Source organism: Bison bison, unplaced genomic scaffold, assembly GCF_000754665.1.
Source record: "Bison bison bison isolate TAMUID 2011002044 unplaced genomic scaffold, Bison_UMD1.0 scf7180017864525, whole genome shotgun sequence".
In the NCBI taxonomy this organism is placed as follows: Eukaryota; Metazoa; Chordata; class Mammalia; order Artiodactyla; family Bovidae; genus Bison; species Bison bison.
In genome coordinates, this window is record NW_011495076.1 from 12,395,036 (window position 1) to 12,421,064 (window position 26,029).

General features: G+C 37.4%; 1 protein-coding gene across 5 annotated transcripts in view; it reads left to right on the forward strand.

Moving 5' to 3' along the window:
- ST7 (suppression of tumorigenicity 7) overlaps positions 1-26,029 on the forward strand; it is a 268,905-nt gene that overhangs the window by 164,345 nt on the left and 78,531 nt on the right. For 3 of the 5 annotated variants that reach the window (XM_010831216.1, XM_010831215.1, XM_010831219.1), the window contains exons 4-9: positions 3,254-3,308; positions 3,935-4,050; positions 4,681-4,756; positions 6,863-6,931; positions 8,834-8,988; positions 11,425-11,522. In XM_010831216.1, the coding sequence (XP_010829518.1) occupies positions 3,254-3,308; positions 3,935-4,050; positions 4,681-4,756; positions 6,863-6,931; positions 8,834-8,988; positions 11,425-11,522 (569 nt within the window). The remainder of the gene's footprint in view (positions 1-3,253; positions 3,309-3,934; positions 4,051-4,680; positions 4,757-6,862; positions 6,932-8,833; positions 8,989-11,424; positions 11,523-26,029) is intronic. The other 2 variants (XM_010831218.1, XM_010831217.1) reach the window with 1 other exon arrangement.

The window sequence follows — 26,029 nt, forward strand, 5'->3', positions numbered from 1 at the left end:
GGGGCATGTTTGGGGGTGGATATGAGAAGACAGGAAATAAGTATCCGCTGAGATGGAAAGTTGTGGTAGGGAATGGTGAGCGGGAAGACTGAAAAAAAGATTTGAGCATTTTATAAGTCCTTGAAAGTAGTAGGCATTATTTTTTATGTTCTTTATCTCTCACCCAGAAATTTATTATCATCCTATGGATGAATGGAATCTTTTCTCCAGACTTCGGGAACTAAACAAGTGCTTTCCCAATATTTAGTGATTTTCTTTCTCTTGAATTGCATTCTAGCTTGCTTGGTGAGGTCTGAACATTTCAGTCAGCAGTTGTAGGTGGAGACTTCTCTGTGAGTTGGTACAGATGGAACCAGAGAGGGCATGGTTAAGTATATCAGGGACATATTTTCAACTATTAATGATGTTAGCAAGCCCTTGATGAGTCCCAGTCAAGCTTTAGTGCTTCTAAAGAGCACTAGAATTGTTGATATTGATGGATAATGCAAATACCTTTTGGAGGTAAAATTTTAATTCAGATGTAAATAAGAAATTTATTTCCCAAAGATACAAGATAAGAAAGTAGGCCTCATAAAGAAAAGCTTTTATCCACTGAAGACCTGAGTTTAATTTCTTGACTTAAATCTTCATATTATGATAATTTTGGCATTTACAACCTTTGTCTATATCATGAAAACATCAGAAATTTATGGGGTATGTTCCCTAGAATGATTCCAGAAAAGAGAGTTTTTGTAGTAAAGATAAAATCATGAAACATAGCGGCAAAGAAGAAATGAATGTAGCTCTAAGCTAATTTGAAGAGAAATTTTACACGTGTTCATATTAAACCTATAGATTGTTTATTTCTTAAAAGAAAATTGTACCTTCTCCACACCCTCAACTTGAAGGATACAGCTCATGAAGACATTTCTTATATATTTCCTCATCACGTTTGTTCTCATTCAGAACATTTAACATCTGTTACAGTTGCTCATATACTCATTTCTAAGTTTTAGAAGTAGCTGAAGAAACTGCATACAGACCATATGTATGACACTAATAGTAACAATGATTTTTTTTAAATTTTATTTTATTTTTAAACTTTACATAATTGTATTAGTTTTGCCAAATATCGAAATGAATCCACCACAGGTACTCTTGAAGTCATAAAAACAATATTTCAAAATGTTTGCAGCACCCCCTGCTGGCTATATCTTGGCACTTCCTAAATAAAGATGGCATCTTTAAATACTGCTAAGCTTTAATTATACACACCCTTTCTCTTTGGGGTTATTTTTATTTAGAAATAATTTCATTTGCATCAAATGCATAATAGAGTTAAAATTTTAATGAAAGATAATTTTCTTTATAATTTGTCAACTGATATTTGAATAGCACTTATCCTTCCAGGCAATATCATGTCTTTGATGGAGGCAAAATTTTTGCCATAACTTTTTTACTGATATTTCAGATGAAATTTGTTAGGGGAGAGGCTTCTACAAATGTCCCTATTTATTGTAAATAATGTTAGAAATGACCATCATTGAATACAGATTTGTATGCCTGTTTATTATATGTTAAATACAAACCTTGTAATATTCATGAAGCTTTCAGAAGATTTAAGAAGAGCATTTGGAATCTTAAAAGACATCATCTTAGGAGGGATTGGGAGCTGTGGGGACCTCAGAGCTGTAGAAGCTATAAGTACTGAGATCATGGTTGTTTGGCTCACCAGTTGTTTCAAGCCATAATTTGAAGTACGTTAGTGACCCCACTAAGGAGCTTCATGTCTGGAAAAAAACTATTTACTTAAGGGAAGTGTAACTTTCTAATTAGTTTCATATGAAATGACAGCCATTGAATTTCAGTTTCTCAAGAACAAAATTCAATAATGCTAAACTAACTTAGCAAAGATCATTTCTTAAATGGCAAGTTAAGCTAAGTGACAAAAAATTTAGGACCATTGTTTCCAAACATAAAGTAAATTTCAGGTGGGATCTTGCCCTAATTTAAAGATAAATTTATTTTTTTTAAATAAGGACACGACTTCCTGTTATGTATACACCTTTCATTCGCTGTTTTTAAAAAATGTATTGAGATTGCACACGGTGTTCCCGTAGTGCTTTATGTTTTCCCCCATTTTCACGCTGTACTGTAACCCATGGCTTATGCATTTGTTTGACCCACTGGGTGCTCAGTTAATGTATTCATATATTGGATGGATGGATAGGTGAATGAATGGATGGATGATATTGAATGTAACAGGACTGAGGGTAGAGTCTTAATGAATCATTCATGGCCTTTAATGTTCTTTCAGTTTCTGCAATAATTGCTCACTTTTGTGTCTCTTTGTCTTTGGGTGTGTTTTTTTGGCTGACAGCACACATGGGTTTTTAAATACTGTTAACTGATTTTATTTTCTAATAAAAAATTATTCATCCAAAGAAATATTAATAGCATTCTGAATCAGTAGAAAGTCTTATTCATAGACTATTTTAAAAGAATTGCAGCTTATTAGTCACACATTTACTATAACTGTCTTAAAAAGCTAATGGTTTACTTTTCTAAATTAAAGTCCTATGGTTCTGCCTGTGGTTCTTGTATAACAAAATATATAATCTATTAGTACATGTTATCATTATGATATTAGTATGATGATTAATTACCTGTTTCTGCATAAGTAAACCATGGTAAAGTATTTGAAAACAATTTTTTTCATAACATTTCTCCCTATAGTGATGGTAGCTTTAGTATTAATTTTCTTGCCACTCCTTTCCAGCAGTATAAAAGCAACCTGGTGAATTATCACAAAATCAATATTAGAATAGGCCCTAATTAAGAGCCTGAGGTTCTTTGCACATTGTACTCTGGAGCTTAAATTTAGCTTGTTACATAGATAGACACTGTAAGATATATTTTAGAGTTATAGAAAGTAGTTTTGCCACTACCTATCATTTAGAAATAAATTTATAGAATGTATTTGGATCTCTTGAAGTGACTATGGAAGTAATGAACTAGCTGATTTTGGCATGTGCCTTGATTTAACAAATGAGGAAACTTCAGTCCAGAGAGATTAAGTGAAACTTTCCGAAGTCCTGGTGCCTAAGCTACATTTCCTGATTAACTACCCAGAGTTTTTCCACATTGCTTCCCATGTAGAAGATAGAGAATAAAATTATCTTATCAAATGGCCAGGAAGGGTGTTTTGCTGAATTAATTAGCTTGTAGTGTCTCTGAACTTATGTGTAACATTTTCACATTCTCTTTGTTGCAGAATGCAAAGTATGGCGAAATCCACTTAATTTATTTAGGGGTGCTGAATATAATCGGTAAGCATTTTGCCAGCTTGGAAAATTAATGGGTCTAGTTCAGAGGGCAAAGACAGCAGTAGATGTTTTTGCAGGTTCATTTAGGGGTCATTTAAAACAGTCTGTTTAGTGCTTCCATTTTTTGATGCTCAAATATTTTGATTTTTCTGTTTTATAAATATTTTAGCTTTGAACTTAGGATAACATACAAACCTGTTGTTTTTAGAGATTTTTCTATTACAGTTATTTTTTCATTATATATTATAAAGTCAAAATATTTTGTAGCTTACCTGGAACATGGTTATAAAGATGCCCCAGAAGTAATGTTAGAATTTAATTTTGTAGAGTAAGTAGGCAAATCAGAATTTTCATAGCTTTGGGGAAATCTCTATGCATAATACTAATTAGGGAAGGTTTTCATTAGCTAGTGCTACTAAAATTTTAAGACAAAAATATAGCAGAATTTTTAAACTGTTTTTCTGCTGATATACTTCCTAAAAGGAGACTAGCATGATTATTTTGTTTTTAATTTATTGGCAGTAGTACTTAGTTAATGGGTTATAGTTCAACACCTATGCAGCTTAGTATTTTGTAGGTCTTGCTTTCCTCTCTCAGAAGTGTCTGATCATTTTACTTCTCTTTTACAGGTACACTTGGGTGACTGGACGAGAGCCTCTGACTTACTATGACATGAATCTCTCTGCCCAGGACCATCAGACCTTCTTTACCTGTGACTCGGACCATCTGCGTCCTGCAGATGCAAGTATGGAAAATCCTTTAGATAGTTACTGAGTGGGAGGGCTTTTTGTTTGTTTTAGAGATCAAAGTTACTACTTTTAGAATGTCTGCTCTACAAAAACCCTGATGAATAAAATATTAAATTGGAGATTGACCAGTAAGACGCAGAAAGTTGCTACTTAAATAAAGCTTTATTGCCATGAAGTGTTATTGCAGACATGAGTTCCCTCATTATAATTGAAAATGTTATTTTTAAAACGTATACCAAAGTTGGATTTACTTACTTTAAATTTACTTTCTATATTAAGAAATATAGATCTTATATGAAGCTAACTAAATCTTTGGTTGAGACAGAATGAAAGGTCATGTCTCCCAGATTAAGAAATCTTAATTAAGTCTCTATGATTATAGACTATGGGTTAGTATATAAGATACTAGGTCTCTAGTTTTATGAGCCTAAGAAAGATTTTTAATCAGCTGTTGAAGGACAATGGAATAGCAAATTCGAATGTATTTGTTTGACTTTAGAGTTTTGGGCTAACCCACTTGGTAAGTGAACTCTTCTTTTGTAATTCAAAAAAAGCTATTAATTTAGCTCTTGTACTGAATCTTCCTGAGCATATATATTGACTTCTTCTCTCTTTTTCTAAAATAGTAATGCAGAAAGCCTGGAGAGAGAGAAACCCCCAAGCTAGGATTTCTGCTGCCCACGAAGCCTTAGAGATAAATGAGTAAGTGGGGGGAAATCTTGCTTTGCTGAATGTTTTCAGTTGCCATTCATGGGATACTTACACTAAACTATGTATTTGAATTTGAGGATTATTTTGGGGGCATTATTTTATTTAAAAAAAATTTAAAGGACATCCATGTGAAGGTAGTTTTAGTCATTTTAGAGAAAAATTTAGTGGCTTTGCTATGGTCCTAAATTAAATCATTTAAGGGCTAGCTGTGGAATACTGTGTGGACATAAAATAAATACAGTGCTTTCATACCTAACACATTATGACAGGGACATTTTTCCAGACATACAGTGCTCATTTGTGCCATCAGATTTTCTAGGTAGAACTTCTACTGGGGAGGAAACATAGTAAAAACATAAAGTGAAGAAATTACACTTTAAAAATATTACAAGGTCAAGACAAGGAGGAAATGATGTCCTTAGTGTTGTTAAACATTCTGTGGGTCACCAAGGAAGGCTGGAAACTCTTGTCTGGAGATCTCAGAAAATGAGAGATTCTTAAAACTGGAGTCATAAAAGCTCAGGGTTGGCAGAGGCCTTAAAGGTCATGTAACTCAAACACCCATCTGGTGCTTGAATCACCTCAGCACTCTCCCTGCCAAGTGGTCATTGTTAAACTATTTTATGATTTTTCTGAAGAAGGTTACAGAATCTTCAGAGGTCTTAGTGAAAAGATTCACTTGAGAGTTGGAAATCCTGCCAGTGTAACCTGTTGATCTATTTGGTTTCTGATTCTGTCATGCAACATATTTATTTTCCAGTTTCTTGTCATCTGTAAATTTGATATGCCTACGTTCTATGTGTTATCCATGTTTCTGATAAAAGTGGCAGGACCAGGGAAAGAACCCTGTGACGCTACATATAGAAACCACGCTCTAGAGTCATGTTTTCACAAACCATCGTTCTTTGGGTTTTATTGTACAACCAATTACTAAGCCACCTAGTTACACCATGATTCAGCCTGTATTTCTGCATTTTGAGATACTACTTGTAGCTATGGATCTTTAATGTGCAGTAAATCCATTAGAGTACATTAGGTTAACACAGCCTGATTTATTTATTCTTAGTGAATTTAAGCTAGCTTCCAGCATTCACTACTTTCTTTTCAAAATGCCTAGAAACTATCCCTTTAATAATCCATTAGAATATCTTTCCAAATCAGAACCAAATTGTTCTGTAGTTTGGGAAGTCTGCCTTCTTCCCCTTTTTGAACATTTTTACTACATTTGTCATTTCATCTTCTAGTACCTTTCCATTGTTTGTGATTTCTTAACAATCCGCAGAGAGCAATTCCATGGGCTGCCTACAAGATCTGTTGGCTTTCTGGGATTTGCCCATCCCAGTATAGTAATTCATTTAGCATAGATCAGTTATGTGCTATCTTACATCTTTTTAATTCATTTTAGAGTTTAATTTCTTCTCCCTTTGTCAGTCTGACAGTCATTCTTCCTGATGGAGAAACCAGGAAGAAAATAGGAGTTAGAGAGTTTTGTTTTCTCTTTACTATCTGTTGCTACTAACTATAAACTTTCCTCGTTTTGACGTTGTTGTGTTGTTTGTCTTTTTTCCTTATTTATATTGTCATGGTTTTGGAGAAGTTGGGGTGGTTACAGGGCCTTAAACATAATATGAATACAGGGAATAGATGGTTGTCTTTAGCATTTTTCGTTTTGCCTTTATTTTGTTTTGCGAGCTTCAGCTAATGTGAAGTTGCAGCTCTCCTGACATTCTTATAAGCTCATTTCACTCTCTTATAGCCCTTCATCACATACCTTCTTTCCATCTTTTTTTACATGTCCTTTAAAACTATGATCTTGTGAGCGACCTCTGTGCAGCCATAGTGGTTACTTGTCACCCCTCTTTTCTTCCCGAGAGGATCATTTGTGATTGCAGTTGTGATTAGACATTTGGAAGCTACCAACCCTCTTAAACCATTTGCCTTCTGCATCTCATGCCATTGAATCATGCCTCTTTTCTTTGAATTTTTTGAAGTCCACCTTACCTTCTTTTACTATCCTAAACTCTGAAATGACATAGTAACTCTCTGAATGTTCCTATCAATTTTCATTTCACCAACTATTTTTTTCTTCTTGGTCAGAATTAGGTCCAGAGTTGAAGTTCCCCTAATTGCTTCCTCTACCATCTGGGAGATAAAATTGTTACCAAAGTAAGTCAAGAACCTGTTAAGTGCCCTCCTTCTAACCAAATGAGACATATTCTAGCAGATATCTGGATGGTTGACACCCCCATCACCATACTTTCTTGCTTCTGTATGTGTATTGTGTTGTGACAAGGACACATCATCTCTATCTCCCATTGAGCTGAGCAGTCTGTTCTGTCCCCACCAACCATTAGCACTTCTACTGCTCTTTCCTTTCTCCTTCACTCATAAACTCTTAGCATGTTTCTACCCCAGATTCATGAGTCTCCACATAGATGTATGCTTTCTTGGCCAGTAGTGCTACTCTGCCTCTCCTCCTAAGAGTGCTATTTGCAATATAAATAAACAAAGCAAGCAAGCTAGCCCCAACCTGTCTTGAGTTCCCAGCCCACCAACTGTAATCTTATAGCTAATTCCTCTGATATTGTGTCTACCACTCAGTATTATAATCTCAATTTTCACTTTATAACCCTGGACCCATATTCATGTGTCAGCACCTAAAGCATGAAGTATTGCTTCCTGATTGCCCAACCCACTTATTTTCTCCAGTGAGTTACTGGGCAGTTTCAGCATCATGATTATTCTCTCCAAGTCATGTGTGCTGCCTTCCACAGTAATTGGTTTTACAACTTTTTTTTTCCTGGGCATTTTTCCTCCCTACCTCACCACATTCAGTTTAAAGCCCTATTGATCAGTCCTGCCTGAAATTAGAGGGATTGGCTAAAGAATTAAAAGACCCCTCCTCAAGGCTGAGGTTAATGAGTAACCCCAAATCTCATATTACTCATGAATTCAGCCTCCGTTTCCTAGCTGGCTATTTTAGTTTATGAATAGTAGAAGTAACATTTGGTTTCCCTTTCTGTTTTTCTCTCTTGTGGTCTGATGGAGGCTCTGATAAATAGGGAAATGACCACGAGAGAGGCAGTGGAGAAAGCCAAGGGATGTTATAGATCAGGACCTGTGTGGTCTGCTCTGGCCTCACCATTTCCTTATCACATTCCCTTTCTTTGGCAGTTGAGTTGTTCTTCTACCATTTGGAAGGTTTAAATTTTCAAGAGTTCCCCTTGTTCATTAGTTGACTATTTATCCTTTCTGACTTTCTACGTTAGAGGTTGTTGAAAGGATTAAATGAGATGATATATGTTAAGTGCCTGGTACAGTCCTTAATATATAGTAAGCATCAGGTGGTAGCTATTATTGTTAAAGGTATGAAATTTAACTCTTGCTTGCTACTGAGGCTGAATCAAATTTTGAGCTCTTCTGAAATAACCTCTACCTGTAGGTTCTTCTAGGCTTCTTCTCTGACATAGGAAACCAGTGCTAACTGTAATGAGGTGCTGAAGCACTGCTTGTGAAACAACTTACTTGGTTTAATGAATTTCTCATTCTGAATAAATCCTAAGACTAAAGAGAATCTGTGTGTAGTAAATAGAAGTAAACTTTCTGGTATTTCTAACTGAGTGTCAGAAGGAGATGTTTAACAACAGCTATTACCATTGCCATCGTTAATGACGTTGTTGAGCATGTACCACATGCTGGCTACTACTGTACTGAGCACTTTTCATGCATCACCTTACTTAACCTTCACAACAATGCTGTGAACAAGTAGATTCCATGTTCTCCATCAGGCAGGCAGAGTAATAACTCGCCCAAAGGGACACACTAATAAGGGGCAGAGTCCATATGTAAGCCCCATGCTCCTAACACTACTCATCGTCCCTTTCAAGCTAAAACACAGACATTTCTTTTGTACCATTATTTTATGTCAACAACTGCAAACAGGGGTGCATGAACCAGTTGGCCACTCTGCATGTTCTGGTGTAACTCCTGCCCTTCTGCATGCACTCCTACAGCTACTACAATGTCCCTGGATTTGTAATTGATGGTGGCTATTGTCTGCATGGACAGGTGTGCAACTGCTTATATTCTCTTGGCTGAAGAAGAAGCAACAACCATTGCTGAAGCAGAGAAGCTGTTTAAGCAGGCCCTGAAAGCTGGAGATGGCTGTTACCGGCGTTCTCAGCAGCTGCAGCATCATGGATCCCAGTATGAAGCCCAACACAGTAAGGTTTCCTCCTCCAGGTTGATGTGCTGGGGGATCAGAATTGTAACATGATTAGTCAGAGCAAGTTTTCAGGCCAGTTACAAAATACGATTCTCCGAGTTTAGAATAAATGAAGTTTTTGGCCTTTCTTTGTTTTTATTAATTTTTCTTGTCCATAAGAGCACAGTACATAATTAAATTATAGCTTCAGTATTGTTCATATTTTCTTTCCACCCCATAGATTTTTAACTCTAGAAATAAATGATAATAACCTTTAATGGTGAACCTTTTTTCTCCTCATAATTCTTACACAGTTCTATATACCAGTTGCTTCTCTGCCCCATAATTTTAAGTCTTAGGTGGCAAACAGGACTTAAATTAGTGTTAATGCTATAAGAGGTTTATCTCATGGGTCTTATACAGCATGAATTGAAATAGGACAGCTAAAGAATTTAACAGCGATTGGTGATTGTCTCAGTATGTAGCTATTGTTTAGGAAGCACTGTTGCTGGCTTCTAGGGAGGAAGAGCCCTAAATTCCTAATTATTTATATTTTTTATATTTAAAGTGATGACTTCCCATATTTAACACAACTCTTTAACATGAGACCTTTCATTTTAGTACACTAAACTGAGAGTCAGTGATGTTTGGGGGAATGGTATAAAAACAAGATAACAAAGCCATTTCTGGAATTCCTTGAGCTCCTTGACTTGTCAGTTTGTTGGTTGTTTAAGAAGAAATTTAGTGATCCTTGTGAGAGAGAATGTTTTCATTGTCTAACCAAACTTGGAAGTGTTTCTTTAAAATGATATTTCTCTCAACTCATTTCTCTCTCCTGCATCTTGGAGAGTAGGAGTGTATCTCCTTCATATTTGAGATTATAAAATTAAGTTTGATTGTTAAGCCTGAATTTGGTGCAGAAACTGAGTGCATGAGTCCCTATGACTAAGGTACAGTGAGATCTTTGCATTGTGGCCCGTGTACATGTAAGTGTGTCCACATAACCCCTCAAATGCACAGGTTTTTATTTTTATTCTGTAGTAGTGTATATGTTGTGGCTTAGACGGTAAAGAATCCACCTGCAATGGGGGACATGTGGGTTCAGTCCCTGGGTTGAGAAGATCCCCTGGAGGAGGGCATGGCAACTCACTTCAGTATTCTTGCCTGGAGAATCCCCATGGACAGAGGATCCTGGTGGGCAACAGTCTGTGGGGTCGCAAAGAGTTGGACACGACTGAGCAACTAAGCACAGTGTATATGTTAATCAATTCTCTAATCATCATGTCTCTCTTGCTTTTTAAAAAAAATATGTATAACACCGTGAATTTTGTAGACATATATAGTAAATGTCTGTTTTGTGAACTAAATGAGGATTAATACATAAAATTACAAAATCTGTAATACAACTTGAGAAATTTTCTTTATTTCTTTTCTTCTGTAAATTAATCCTTTCAACCTGTTGCCCAAATCTATCCAAAAATATAATCACATCTTTAAAATAATTGGTAGGTATCTGGCAAATTTTCAACACACATCTTGTTCTCATTGTTTGAAACTTGAAATGTTAGGACTTTGGTCTTAACATCTTTTAATAGCTGCGTATTATACATATACTTAATCTATAACAGGTGTGTCATATTTTTCTAAAACATGGTAATTTTATTGAGGATTAAGTACATGCATGTTCTCACTGGTCTGGAAACATATCCAAAAAGACACATAATTAAAGAGATTAAGATGAGAAGTTGTTAATGTGCTTTTTAAGAGCCATTTTGGTGACTATTATTACAACTATTTAGCTTGTCAATACTTTCTCTCACACTAGGGTAGTTTTTCATTTTGTTGCATAGTCTGTTGTCATATCTGGAATGTGTTATGTTGCCATCTGAAATTGACTGCTTTGGGGACCTGGAGATGATTATGATGTCACTAGTGTTAGGGAAAGAATAATATAAAACAGAAGTTCAAGATGAGGCTTCTCTAGACTTATTGTCAAGAAGGAAAGAAATAATAGTTCATCAGGATGCAACCTGAGATTCACCTCTTTGCATCTTTGCCAAAGGCATGCACACTAGAAGAATGTGGAATTTTTGCTTGTAAACCGCATGCAATGTGGATATGTCCATTTTCCCAGCACTTTGTGGCAGATGATTTTATTTATCGAATATTCAATATCCTAACTCAAAAGCATGGATTAATAATCAGTCACATGCTTTGACCTTGGAAGGCTAAGTACTTCGACTTCACTCTGTATACCTTCTGCTATTAGCAAAGTTGTCAGTGCTCCTCCAGTAAGAAAAAGTCAAAGAAGCAGACTGTTCTTTCTGAGGTTTTCCTTCAAGGGCGTGGAAAATACGCCTCTGTATTTCTGTATTTTTTTTTTTTTTGCTGCTCAGCTGAAAGCTTTTTTTTTTTTTTTTTTTTAAGTTTTCATGTTTTATGTCTCCCTCTTCAGGACGAGACACCAATGTCTTGGTCTACATCAAAAGAAGACTAGCCATGTGTGCCAGAAGACTCGGGAGGACCAGAGAAGCAGTGAAAATGATGAGAGATGTGAGTGTGAAGCGGTGTTTGGGAGTAGTGGCAATGCACCTGACCTAGAGAAGGAGGAGCTCGCCGAGTGAGACCACAGCAGATAGTACCGCTGATGGTGTGGTGCTGCCATGGGGGCTGGGCTTCTCTTCTACCTCACAACTTAGTCAGTGAGTGATCTCGGACAAGTGACTCAGCTTATTTGTGCCCTATTTCCTCATCCATAAAATGGGAATAACAATAACTTTAGCAATAGCAACACACTAATAATAATGATTACTACTTAGGATCGTGGTGAAGATTAAATGAGATAATACATGCAAAACTTTTAATAGAATGACTAGCCTGTTAAAGAAATATCCTTGTTATTAGACCTTTGGGGCTGTAGCCGGAAGCCAAGAATGAGATCAGCCGTTTTAGCTAACTGACATTTTTTGTATTTAGTTGTTAGGACGATTTGAATAAACTATGGCTCAAATTGCTACTCTCAAATTTAATAACATGATCTAATCTTATTAGAGTCATTTCAAGCATTTTCCTAGGTTCTTGAATCAAGACATTTTATTAATAGTAGTCAACATACTAAGAGAAGAAATAGGTGAAAGTTTTAAAACAAGAGAACCAAAGGAGGTTATTATTATGTAACTTTAAATAAAAACAGTGGTTTTAAGGGAAACCAGTGGAGGAACTTTTACTTCCACTTTTTATTTTTTTATAGTAAGAAATGCTTTTCATAAAGAAACAGACACCAGTGGGGATTGTATTTATAAACCATTTTCTTTTGAAAAACAGTCTCAGAAAGCCTTTGTCAACGTTTCATTCCTTTACTGTCTTACTTAATTAGGAGGCATAGGTAAACTGCCCATTATAAAAGTAAAAGAAACATGGGGTAAAATAAAAGTGGTGTCTTGCACAGGTCTCAGCTTTGGGGTTGAGAACAGGATTGTGTAAACCCAGTGAGCCCTTTCTCAGTTTGTCTCTGGACCAGTATTATTCATGTAAATTCTCAGTTACTCTTTGGCAGTGGGAGTCTGCACTTCAGGATCATCCCTGGTTGTTTCTGCAAGTTACAGCGTAATGGGATGACACAAGTGAGACCCATGCTTCTGGCTTGGGTTCTGGCTACTCCACTAAACAGCAGTATAGCCCCCAGACCTGCAGAGAGGAACACAGGAGGGAGATTCCAAAATAACTCTTAACTTGACTGAAGGTGATAGATGTTTCTTAGGCAAAGCCACTGCAAAGGGAACCTCCCAGGATTAAATTCTTTTTGTTGAAGGAAGAACTGAAAGAATGTTTGTTATATAGTATAAGTGCTAAATTTTAGAAAAGGTGATTTCTGTAGAGACATGACTTGCTCTCAAAGCTTTTTCACTTGCAGGCATTCCAGCCTTTAATAGAGTGAAGAAACGCTGCCAGTCACTGAAAGAGCTGAGAATTTTATGAAGGATAGGGTATTTCTCTATGTGAAAGTGGCCCAGCTACATTAAAATGGCCCTGGCACATTCAGCCTTTAACAAGGCGTTTTATATTTATTGCCTTTTCTTAACCTTAATTAGCCTGGGACAAGCATGCATTGAAGAATAGATTCTGGTGATTTTCTTTATTATATGCTTAAGCAACTTCATAGGAAAAACAACCTCAGATGATTTTAATTCCAGTTTTTTTTCAATCAGCCTCATTCTGATTGTCATAATTTTTAGTATATACATATAAAGTTTCATATGATTAAAACCAATACATCTATACTGTGGTTTAATTTTTGTTTAACATTATTTTATATTTGTAATTCCATTTATTGACATAGTCTACAAATAGATCTTGGGCAGGGGGCGGGGGTGGGGGGAGTAAATCTGGGATCCAATAAAATAAATGCTGGGCAGAGAGTAAGAAAACCTGCAAGTGAATCTCAGATTCGCTCTTCATTAACCTTGTGACTCAGGGCAGCTTTCTTCCCTTTCATGGGCTTTTCATTTGTCTTCTGTAAATCAGGGATAATGATTCTTATCTAAAAGCTTAATTGAGGGAGTGATGAAGTGACATAATGTGAAAACACCTGACCTACAATAGATATGCTTCCCTTTTTTGCCCGACTTTTTTTCCATTATATGTCTTAAATTTGCTGAACTGTTCCTCTGATGAGCATTTTGAGATATTTCTGATTTCCTTTCCTTAAATGAATCAGTCTTTCTCTTTTCATATGTGTATGCTGCTGCTGCTGCTGCTGCTGCTGCTGCTGCTGCTAAGTCGCTTCAGTCATGTCCAACTCTGTGCAACCCCATAGATAGCAGCCCACCAGGCTCCCCCATCCCTGGGATTCTCCAGGCAAGAACACTGGAGTGGGTTGCCATTTCCTTCTCCAATGCATGAAAGTGAAAAGTGAAAGTGAAGTCGCTCAGTCATGTCCGACTCTTAGTGACCCCATGGACTGCAGCCTACCAGGCTCCTCCATCCATGGGATTTTCCAGGCAAGAGTACTGGAGTGGGGTGCCATTGCCTTCTCCGTCATATGTGTATAAATATATATATATATACACACACACATACATGTGTATATCTATATTTATATATATATGTTTCTTGCGTTACTTTTATTAAAAAATCATCTGTCATATTATTAGAATACCAATACATGTTGTCTTTTGACTGGGTTTCTGGAACATCCAGTAGATAGGGGACCCAGTGTTGTAACAGTCCTGTGAAGGACACTGTCAGACGTGGTAGAAATGTGTTTTGAAGAGAAATATCCAAAATACTCTCTCCTTCAGAAGCTCCTGGAACCCTAAGCGGAGGAGGGAAGATTGAAGCATCTCTCTGTTGAAGCTGCAGCTGGCCCCAGCCCTGCAGGAGACAGTTGGTCGGTCCTGACTCTTCTCGGGTCACGGGTCATGCATAGACAGGAACTTCACCGAGGGGGTACTCCTTTAACAGTGTGCACATGAGCCATCTTGCTGGAAAGCTTCCTTTGATAAAACAGCACACTGGATTCCAGGCACCCTCCTGATAAAGCATTAGGGCAGAAGGACCTAATTTTTCATTAAGACACAGTCATCCTACCCCATATGTATTAGTTGAAACTTTCCTAGAGCAGATTTTAAAGTGGAAACAGAAATGGTAGAGTCAAAATGCCTTCCATGTAGAAAGTAGACTCTTTAAAACATTTCTCTGGAAATCTCTTAAGAAAGGGAAAACTGTTAAAAACTGTTCATTAGTGGTTTATCCTGAAAGAGAGTGAATGGATTTCTGGGAAGGCTGTCGATGGTAGTGGATCCAAATATTGATCCTCTAAGTGAACTACTGATGAGAAAAGAAAACATAGGCTCCTGAATGTCAAGATTCATGGTTTCTTTTTTAAAAGCAAGACATTAATTATTTTTAACTCTCAGGATATTTTCTCAAAAAAACCCACTTTAATTAGCTTCCTTTTGCAGTCAAGAATACAAGAGTACCTTCCTTATTGAAGAGTGTTTGGCAGCAAGCAGAGCTAAGAGAGCATGGTGGCTTTTGAGCTTCACTATAAGGTGTTATTTAATATTCAAAGTGAAAAGAGTTGTATTTTCTGCTTTCTTAACTTAAAGCAAAGTCTGTTTGCTTGTTTTCATTTAGAAGAATTTTGTCTTTCATGTTAACATTTGATATATAACACCATTTATTTTCTCTTTTTAACTTTTACCAATGAGCTAACCTCAGGTTTTTCCTCTATACTTCCCTGGTCCTGTTTGAGTTGATTGGAAATGGAATTCATGAGACTGACTGGTCTGGCCCCTAAGCCGTGCTCCATCTGGCCCCTGGTATGGATGGGAGTGTGTGCCCAGATAAGAGAACCTTCTTAAAGCTCATCTTGCCGCAGGTCACTGAGTCTAGGGTGGGGTTTCCCAGCCTTGGCAGCATTGACATTCGGGGCCACCTGTCTTCGTTGTGTGCATCCTGTGCATTGTAGGATGGTCAGCAGCATCCCTGGCCTCTACCCACTAGGTGCAGTAGTTGCCCCCTCGCTTGTTGCTTCCCCCATCTTTAGACATTTGTCCCCAACTAAGAACCGCTGATGTGGAGAATCCTGAAGTGAGTAGATGTGTTTTGGGGCAGACATCAAATTTTTATTTACTCTGCTTATCCGTAGTCTGAGTTTCCCCTGTGGTAGGTACAAGCCTCTAAAGCATCCCTGGGATTAATCAGTTCCTACTAGAACCCTTGACTGACCTGGGACTGTGCTAGTTTGGGGAAATGAGTCTTAGATGGGACTCACTGAATAGGGATCTGGGGAGTCAAGAGTAAGTGAACTTAAAGATTTTGGTGGGGACCTAGTTGGAGGGGTAAGAGAGAGGCAAAATAAAGGCTAATGTGGGGGAGTGTCTTCCTTGGTCCTGCCTTGGTCTAGATCATCATCTTCCCCTCTTCCCTAAAATGTATAGCTCCTTTGAAAGTTGACCACAGGCTCTTGGACTTAGCACCTGTTTCTCTTCCTTTCGGTAGTTTTCAACAGACCTCTGCATTGTTATCCCTGACTCTTGTTTCATCCTGTCTCTGCAGCTCTACCTCTTTCGCTATCCTGGCCTCTCATTTGACACAGGTCATCACAAGCTTATTAAAACATTTTATTTCTTTTAGGAAACCATGCTTCTTAGTCCTCATGAAGTCTCAGTCTCCCTGGCTAGTTTCTCCTCATCTTCCTAACTTCCCAAATTTGAAGTGTTTCCTGGACTGTTCTAAGCCTTCTTTTTGATTTCCATCTACAACTCTGGAAAATGACATTTAGACTCAGAGGTTTGAATGCTGATGAACATATCTGCAGTGTTTATTATGTTCTAGGTATTATTTTAAGTGCTTTACAAATATGAATCACTTAATGCTCATAACAGCCCTTGACGTAGGTGCTTGTTCAAGGTTGCATAGCTAATGCATAGTTCTGAGAAGGTGATCTTCCAATCACCTGCATCAGTGATAGCCAGGGTGCTAGTGGAGTACCTACTTCATAGGATTGGTATAAGAATTAAATGGAATAATTCCTGCAAGGCACTTGGCACAGGACTTTACAAAGAATAAGTACTCAGTTAGTGTTGCTATTCTTACCATTACTGTCTAAGATATATTGTTAAGTGATAAGGAAAGGTGTAATAATAGATATAGTTTGATTCCATTTTTTTCAATTAAAAATAGATGCTAATATCAACCCTTAGTTCTCAAGCTTTTTGGTCTCAGAATCCTTTTAAAATTACTAAGGACCTCGACTTTTATTTGTGTGGGTTTATCTATTGATGTTAATCATTTCTGAAGCTAAAACTTATTTATGTTCTCAAAGAGCCTGTTTCCAAGTAAGGTCACTTTCATAGGAACCGAGGGTTAGGACTTCAGTATAGTTTTTTGGAGTACGCAATTCAATCCATAGCACCAGGTTACATACAAAAGCAAAACTCTCTGTCAGTACTTTCATTCTTTCAGAATTTCACCGCCTATATCACATTTAGCTAAAGATATGTTTTTTTTTTTAATGCTTTTGACCATGTTAAACCTTTTCTTAGTCTAGACGATAGGGTTATAACTGCTAAACATTATTCTTATGTTCTTAGTCAGGGTTCTTTATAAAAATTAGTGAGAGGAAACTGCATTTACCTCATCCCTGGGTTGTATCCTTCCTATATTTTCAGCCTCATTTCTACAATTCCCAGCTGAGAACTGGAAGGTTTTCAGTTTTTTTCATGTAAGACACATACTGAGTATTACTATGCACCAGACACTTTGCTAAGAAGTTTACATGTACCATCTCATTTAATTCACATACCATGGGTGTCCTATTAAATTGGAAGAATAATTTTTACTCACTGTAACAAGTCAAGAAATAAGGATGTTATTTTCTCTCCTCCACTCCTGCTATGCCATCTCACTGAGGTAACACACTCATGAGTCAGTGTACATCTTTTCACCCCCTTTTCTTTGTGCCTATAAATTCATATCTGATCATGTAAGGATTTTGAACAGAGTTGATTTGTATCTTAACCAAGTTTCCATATGAGAATTAAGCCTTCTTGGGGGTGTTCAATTTCCGAGCTTCTTCCCTAAGGGTTCTCCTCCATAAGTTTTGAGGTAATACAGTACCATTTTCCCTGACCTTTTCTTTCACAAGTATTTTATCCCTGTACTTTACTGTTCTCAATTTTTATCTCACATCACTTATTGAGATGATCCCTTCATTAAGGAGAAATTAGGGCCAATGAACAGAGAGAGACAGGTGTTTTGAGCCAAATTTTAATAACATACAAAAGGGATAAGTGAAGTTCATTAGATTTTGAGCTTCTTGAGTGCTGGTGTGGTATTTAGTTTTCTCATGTGTCCCTCCCAGCACACTGCACAGTGTCTTGTAGACAGACAATCAAGAAAATATTTGAGTCTGTGAATTGGAGCTGTAGCATACAAATTCCCAGTTAGCACTTTGCACCTGTGACTTTTCTTTGCCATCCTTTGTTAAGACACCTTTTTGGTAACGGTTTAATTCTACCTTCCTTGGAAGTGGTAATGTTTATTTTTAAACTAATGTAAATTAAAGTGAGTTCTATTCAGAAAATTATTGTAGATGTTCATTTTATATAATCCCTTCTAGGTCATTAGAGGTATCCTAGGGTGTAAGCAATTGACCTTTGGGGATTAATTTGATAGTATTAATAGCAAGAGGGTTCCCTTTAAATGATTTATGAAGAGAAGCACTTCTGGTGAAAGCACCCTTTAGAAAATATAAACCTCTGGGACTAATCAGACTCTTTGGAACATTAAGGACTATTGATTTGTGTTTTTGTTTACTTATGGTCATGAAGAAAAATCTTCATGAAATTAAAGATTAAAGAAAAAACTGGTATGCCCTTCTCAAATTGTTTTAAAAAATTAGAGAATATTCTGTAACAGAAATTCTGTTTTATTGCATAGGTAAAAAGATCTTCTCAGGAGAAAAATTTTTAATGAATGTTTTACTGGTTAATTTCTGTTCCTTTTTCATCTCTTTTTCCTTATATCTTAAATGCTCTAATTTTATAAGGAATAAAACTAGAGCATTTAAGGTCACATGATTTCCATCTTATCAGTATATCCTTTTTTTCTTGAAATTTATCTTGGATTATTATGGATAACTTGATTGATGAATTTATTTAGATGTTGATTGTTGAGAGAAGTCAAGTACCATTATGTGGACAGGAGGCATAGGAGTAGCATTTTAATAAGTTTAGGCAACCAAGTATCACTTGAACACAGTTCCATTCAAGCTTTTACAACAACCACATATATCATTGAACTAAAGATAATGGGACCCAGGGATTGAACCAGGGTCTTCTGCATTGCAGGCAGACGCTTTACCCTCTGAGCCACCAGGAAGCCAGGTGAACTAAAGACAAAGTATGCAGCAAAATATGTTAGTTCATAGTAAGTGTTCCTGAAGTGTTTGTTGTCATTTTTTCTTGATTCTATCTTTGCAATACTTACAAATAAAGAAAAAGTGAATTTTGAAAGCAAATGCTATAAATATTAATGCACTGATCTTCAGAGTTTATATGACTTTGAAAACTTTATATGACCTTTGCTTTTTTATCATGATTTGCTTTTCTGGATTTGCCTGATTTATTGAGTTAACTTATTTAATAAGTTATTAGAATTAGTGATTATATAGGAAGGAAAGTTATTTAACTACTAAGAGCAAATAATAGATTTATTGGTTATTACCTTGTTGCATCAGTAGTGATGAAGCACAGTTTCATCAGCATTATACTCTATATTCACAGTGAAGAGCTGTGGCAGATAATCCCTGAGGCAGATGAGAGTGTTATATTTATTTACACATGTCATGTACATGAAAGTTTTACTTGTAGCGTAATAAATATATGGCTGATAAGCTAATTCTCAGTATCAGGGTGTTTCATATATGTGGCCCACGTTTTTCCACGTGGAGAGTAGAATCCACTGTTGAGCTGAGCCTTCAATATATATGCAGTGTGAAAAAAAGAGAAGTCAAGGATGTTTCCAAGGATTTTCCCATGGAAGAGGAGTTCCTATTAGCTAAGATGTGGAAACCTGCAGGTTTGCGGGGGGAAAGGTTAGGAGTTCAGTTTTGAACATACTGTATTTGAGAGAGCACATTACTCATTTTTATCATAATGGCATCTTGATCTTTTTGTGAATTATAACAAATCTTCGCTTTGCTGAGGTGAGGAAACCATTATATAGAGGAAAAATAATGGGACCTCTGGGTTTGATGGAAGAATCTGTCTGCAGTGCGGCAGACCTGGGTTCGATCCCTGGGTTGAGAAAATCCTTGGGTTGGGAAGATCCCCTGGAGAAGGGAAAGGCTACCCACTCCAGTATTCTGGCCTAGAGAATTCCATGGACTGTATAGTCCATGGGGTCACAAAGAGTCAGACATGACTGAGCAACTTTCACTTCACTTCTAAGATATAGTTGATGAGGAACTCCCATTGTCATACCTTTCATTTAAGAAATCCCAGGAGAGTAAAACCTAATTGATTTTAGAGATACCAGGACCATCACAGTCTTGCAAAATATGTAATGCAGTATATGTTTAACTTATATCTCTATAGATTTTCTTACCATTTTTACTCAACATTATTTTTCAGGCCTATCTATTTTTACTTCTCATACCTCTGGTATATGTTTGCAAGTTCTAATTCTTGCATTGTATTCTCTCTTATACTCTTACTCTATTTTACTTATCCTTTCCCCAGTGAAGGCCCCCACATGGCCTCCGGTTTCCCATTATCACAGCAGTGCTGCAGTGAACATCCTTATAGACATGTGAGAAGCCTTCACTGGGTGTGTAGCCAGGAGTGGATTGTTGGATGTTAGGCATATGAATATTGATTTTAGCATGTCCTGCCAGTACACTTCCCAGAATGGCTGCCTGTGATTGTTTAAATTCTCATCAGCAATACATGACTACGCCCATTTATCTCAGTACTAGGCTGTTTTAAGCACTATATATATGTTATATATATTTCAAATTTATTGCCAATAGCTTTTATAATGTTATTTCATAATTAAAAAAATATTTTGTTTGTAGTTTTCCCCCCCTTTTCATTTTGTGTTCTCTTTGTCTTTTTCAACTTTTATTTTTGCTGATTAGTCTTGACAGAGGTGTGTCTTTTTTATAAAACTTTTCAAAAGAACTAGGATTTGGTTCTATTTATTTTCTCAACTTTTTGTCTTTATTCCAGTTTTTCTGGTCATACTTGTACTTCTCTTCTCATACCTGCTTCTCTTCCTCCCCTCCCCCATTCCCTGTTTGTTGTCTCTTTACCAGTTTCTTATGTTAAACACTTAGCTCCCTTTGATTCTAAGTAAGTATCTCTTTATTTCTTTATAATTTTATCTTATTTCTGATTTATGATTTCATCTTAGTATCTTTTTAGCCCCTTGTCATTGATTCATAATCTTCTTTATATTATCTTTAGAGAACTTAAATCATATGATTTTGAACATAAATCATATGATATTGATTTGGGGAAAATTTAATGGAAGCCTCCTCTGAGGTCTAGTATATGGTCAGTTCATAAATGTTATATCTGTTTGAAAGGAGTATGTTTCTGTTGGTTACAAAAGTCTATATGTATTTACTAGTTTAATTGTATTGTTAATCATGTTATTCAAATCTGTATCTGAGCATATTTTGTTTGCTTGCTGTATCAGTTTCTGAGAGGTGTGTGATTGATTATTCATTTCTCATTGTTTATGAACCTCCTTTTTTCCATGTTCAGTTACTTGTTGCTTTATATACATTGAAGCTATATTGTTAAATACATTTATGTTGATAATTATTTTGTCTTATTGATTATTGAGTATATAATGTCCCTCTTTGTCCCTTTTACTTTTCTGCCTTGATTTTGTTTTTAACTTCGGTTAAGATAGACTGCTTTAGCTATTTGGATTTGGATTTGCCTAATATATGTATTTACATATTTTATAATCAAGTTTTCTGTAACTTTTTGATAGACCATTTGGATCTGTAAAATGTTTTGCTGAATATCATCTTTATTCAAATCTGACAGTTCTTTAATTTTGGTTCATATGTTTTTCCCATTTGTGTTTAGCATCATTATTATTCTGTTTAGAGTTATTTTTGCTGACATATTCTGTATGTCATGCTTTACCTCTTTATTCTCTTCCACTGAGTAGGTCTAGTGGTTCAATATTTTAAAAATCTGTTTTATTCTTGTTTTGTTGTTGTTCAGTTGCCAAGTCGTGTCTGACTTTGCAGTTCTATGGACTGCAGCATGCCAGGCTTCTTTCTCTGTCCTTCACTATCTCCCAAAGTTTGCTCAAACTCATGTTTATTGAATCAGTGAGGCCATCCGACCGTTTCATCCTCTGTCAGCCCCTTCTCCTCCTGACTTCATCCTTTCCCAAAATCAGGGTCTTTGCCAATACGTCAGCTCTTTGCATCAGGTGGCCAAAGTATTGGAGCTTCAGTTTCAGCATCAGTCTTTCCAATGAATATTCAAGATTGATTTTCTTTAGGATTGACTGGTTTGCTCTCCTTGCAGTCCAGGGGACCTTCAAGAGTCTTCTCCAGCACCACAGTTTGAAAGCATCGATTCTGCATCACTCAGCCTTGTTTATGGTCCATTTCTCACATCCATATATGACTACAGGGAAAACCATAGCTTTGACTATATTATTCTTGTGGTTCCTACTAACTAAGGATCCGTGATTACATTTATGTTTCTTGATCAGCTGTTAAGTTTATCAGTGCCTATATCATTTTCCCAAATGATAATTATCTTAACCTGTACTTGTACTTTTTCTGATTCACACCTCAACCAGGGACTTTTATAAACAGTTTTTCCTTCTGTGAGATGTACAGGGAGAACTGATGTCTGAGTCTCTGCTTTCTTGGCCAGGCTGCTTCTGTCACCAGGAATCAGTGAAGCTGTTGACTTCTAGGGTGAACAGAGACATGATTACTGAAAAAAAAAACATTTTGGCTGACCTGGGCCGGGAGGAACAGAAACCATAAAGCAGGCAAAGCCAGCACAGTGCATGTGATGACCACGGAGGCCAATGATCTGGGTCTTTTGCATTCCCTTTTTAAATAATCATTACATAAGCATTGAATATATCTCCTTCCTGGTCAGTTGTCCGTCCTGCTTGCTAAGAACAGATACCCCCATAGCCTTCTGCCTCTCCATGGGCTTAGAGACATTGCCTTTGTGACTCAGGAGTTCACTGGTACACAAGGCTGCTTTCTGAGGTATGAGTCTCTCCACATAGCAGCTAGGATGAGCCATTTAAAACATAGTCATTCTTTGGCTTAAAACCTTCTAGTGGTCTCTCATCTCATCCTTAACTTAGACTCTGTGAGTGGCTTAGAAGGCTCTACATTCTCCAGCCCTCCTTTCTGCTCTGTGTTCACTGTGCTCCAGGCACACTGGCCTTCTTCCTGTTTGCTGAATGCGCCAGGCTCACTGCCTCTTCAGGATCTTCGCTTTCTGGAAGCCTTCCCTGGAATTCTCCTCTTCCAGTCTCATGACTGGCTCCCTCACCGCTTCAGTTTCTGCTTAAACAGCTTCGCAATCCCACCTTCTGTGTCCTCCCTCTCTGACTGCTGTATTTAAACCTGCCTCTGCCTGCTTTGCCAGCATTCCCTAAAACCTTTCTTGGCTTCATTCTCTTTAGAATGTGTACCACCTGATAGTCTCTCCATATATTTATCTGCGTATTTATTATTCCCCCTTCACTAAAATGTCTCTTTCAGGAAGGGAGTTTTTTTTTTTTTTAACGTTTACTACTGTACCCCAGGAAAGCAATGCCTAGCATGTAGAGCCTCTCAGTAACCAGTTGAAAAATTAGCCACTGAATGGAACGGATGTGGAATGAAAGAAATTGTATAATCAGGAAAACCTAGAAGTCCACAGGTTTTTAGCCTGAGCGGCTTCTTGATGGTCATAGCATTTATAGAAAGGAAGACAAATAGGAGAGGAACAGAGTTTCAGGGGAAAGCAGGGATTCTGTTTTGGCCACATTAAATTTGAAATGGCCTTTTTACCTCCAGGTAGGGATATCAGGAGGGCAACTGGGTATGTGTCTAGAACTCGGGGGTGAGGAATTTGGGAGTTATCAACATATCCGTAAGAGTTAAAACCCTGGTATTGCGTGAAATCATGTGTGCAGAGGTGAACAAAGGTTCATCTCTATATGAAATCATGTAGACAGAAAAAAAGAAAGTTAAGAACTGAGCTCTGTGGTCTCCAGCATTGATGGGTTGGGTTGAGGAGAAGTATCCAGTGGCTTCTGAGAAAGAGCACCTGGAAATAAATGAGATCAGTAGATTCTGGTCAAAGAGTTGCATAGATGGGACTCATCTGGATGTCACAGTCTGGAGTTTGGCTATAACCTTGGGTTATTTAACTACAGGAGAGGGACAGTCTTTTCCTTAGAGATGGTAAAATAGTTGAGGATCTTGAATACTAGGTGGGATGTTTACATGGACTGTAATCATCTATATGGAGGGTAGGACTTGAGGTTAAGAATAAGAGTCGGAGACAGGTGTCAGAATCTTCAGTGTATGAGGGTCTGTCACCTGGTAGAAAACCCAGTCTGATGGTGGCAGATGTTGGTGCTTTATGGCGTGTGCTTCAGAGGAGTAGGAAGTGGGCCCCAGGGCTGAGCAGTAACAATCTAGATGTGCTTTGGGGACCTAGGATGCAGCCCTGTATCCTGCTGGTAGACACAAGCTTTGTCTGGGAAATTGACAGAAGCCGTGAACTCAGGCTCATGTTCTGTAAATAGCTAATAGATGTGTTGGAAAATTTGTATGTCATGGACTTGGGTTTCAGGAGGGTAGAGTGGAAAGACTTTGGGAGGAAGAAGAACACTGGAAGGCCAAGGGATTACAGAGTGGTGTGTGGATGACTGTCAAGGTTGGAGTACTGACCTTCTGCCTGTTGCTATAAAAACGTCTCTCATAACTGTAAACTTTCAGCATGACCCTGTTGTGAAATGCCTGTCAGGATGAGTATTTGTTCACTGTGCCTGAGATAACCAGATGACTTAATCTTCTGACTAGAGTTATTTACCATTACCTGTGTGGATGTGGAAGGGTGTCTGCCAAACACAGTTATTGTGGTTTTGACATAAAAAGTCCTTTCTGGCAGTAACTGTTGGCCAGTATGTTTAGCTGCTCCTTGAGGCCACTCCTGGAACAGGAGAGCCACGTCATATCATCACAGATGGAAGGATGTTTATCATCTTATTTCCTGTTACCAGGCTTGTGTCCTACCCATTTGAAATAGGCATCAAATTGTTCAGATTTGTTCATGATTTCAGGGCTAGGACACAGCCCTATTTGAAGCAATTTAAGATGATAAAGAAACTGTTTTACTCAATGTGTTCCCTCTCAGTTTTAAAGATTGGTGTAAATTATTATTTCCCCAAGACCGGATGAGGCTGACTTCTCTGCTCTCTTCTCCAGCTTCACATTCAGGGTTCCTGAAACTGAAGTTTACCCTAGAGTTTAAAGTAAGGAGAAATTTTAGATGTGTATTGACAAAGTATTATAACATAGATGAAACAGTGGTACTATCAAGATCCTTGCTTTTGGAAAGGAATGTTAGATGTCTTGCATGCGTGTGCATGCATGTGTGTGCATGTGTGTGCTCAGTCATGTGTGACTCTTTGCAATTCCATGGACTGTAGTCCACCAGGCTCCTCTGTCCATGGAATTTTCCAGTCAAGAATACAGGCGTGGATTGCCATCTCCTCCTCGAGGGGATCTTCCCAACCCAGGGATCAAACCCGTCTCTCTTGCATCTCCTCCATTGGCAGGCAGATTCTTTACCAACTGGGCTACCAGAGCGAGGTGAAAAACAAGAATGTCACTAAGGAAGGTAGAGGTTGAGGAAGAGAATCTTTGAAGATTCCCAAATTATGACCAGGGCTGCCTTTGTTTTATCTTTAACTGATTGAGTAACAAATGGAAGAGGAAGTTTTATACTGAAAATATTTTTATTAGGATCTGTATAAATCCAAAGCTTGTCTCGTTCACTAGAAATTTTTAAGGAAAATTTCTTTCTCTGTGATGAACTGAGCATAATTCTGACAAGAAAAGTAGGTAATTAGATAACCTTCCATCCCTCTGAATTTTTTGCGAGGGACAGGGCGGGGGGTGGTCATACCAAGCTGTCATTGGATGATTCACCATCATCCCCACAACTGCCACTTCCCTTTCCAGTTCTTGGTGATGAATGTTTTTACATCATGTACTCAGTTCAGTGAAGAACTAGTTAACTAGTGGTTTAACTAACTGTGAATATCATGCATTGGTCATATAACTGCAATAGATACAAAGTTGGAATCATAGGAAAGTTAATGTTTTCATTGTACATGAACTGTAATATTTGGGCAAAACAGGGCATATAAATTTCTTACTGCCAGGAGAAAGCAATTACTAATTCAGGGAAGATAGCTGACAATAAATAAACAAAACTATACTAGTATTTTCTTTTACATTCACTCTGAAAATGACATTTTCTTATTAATGT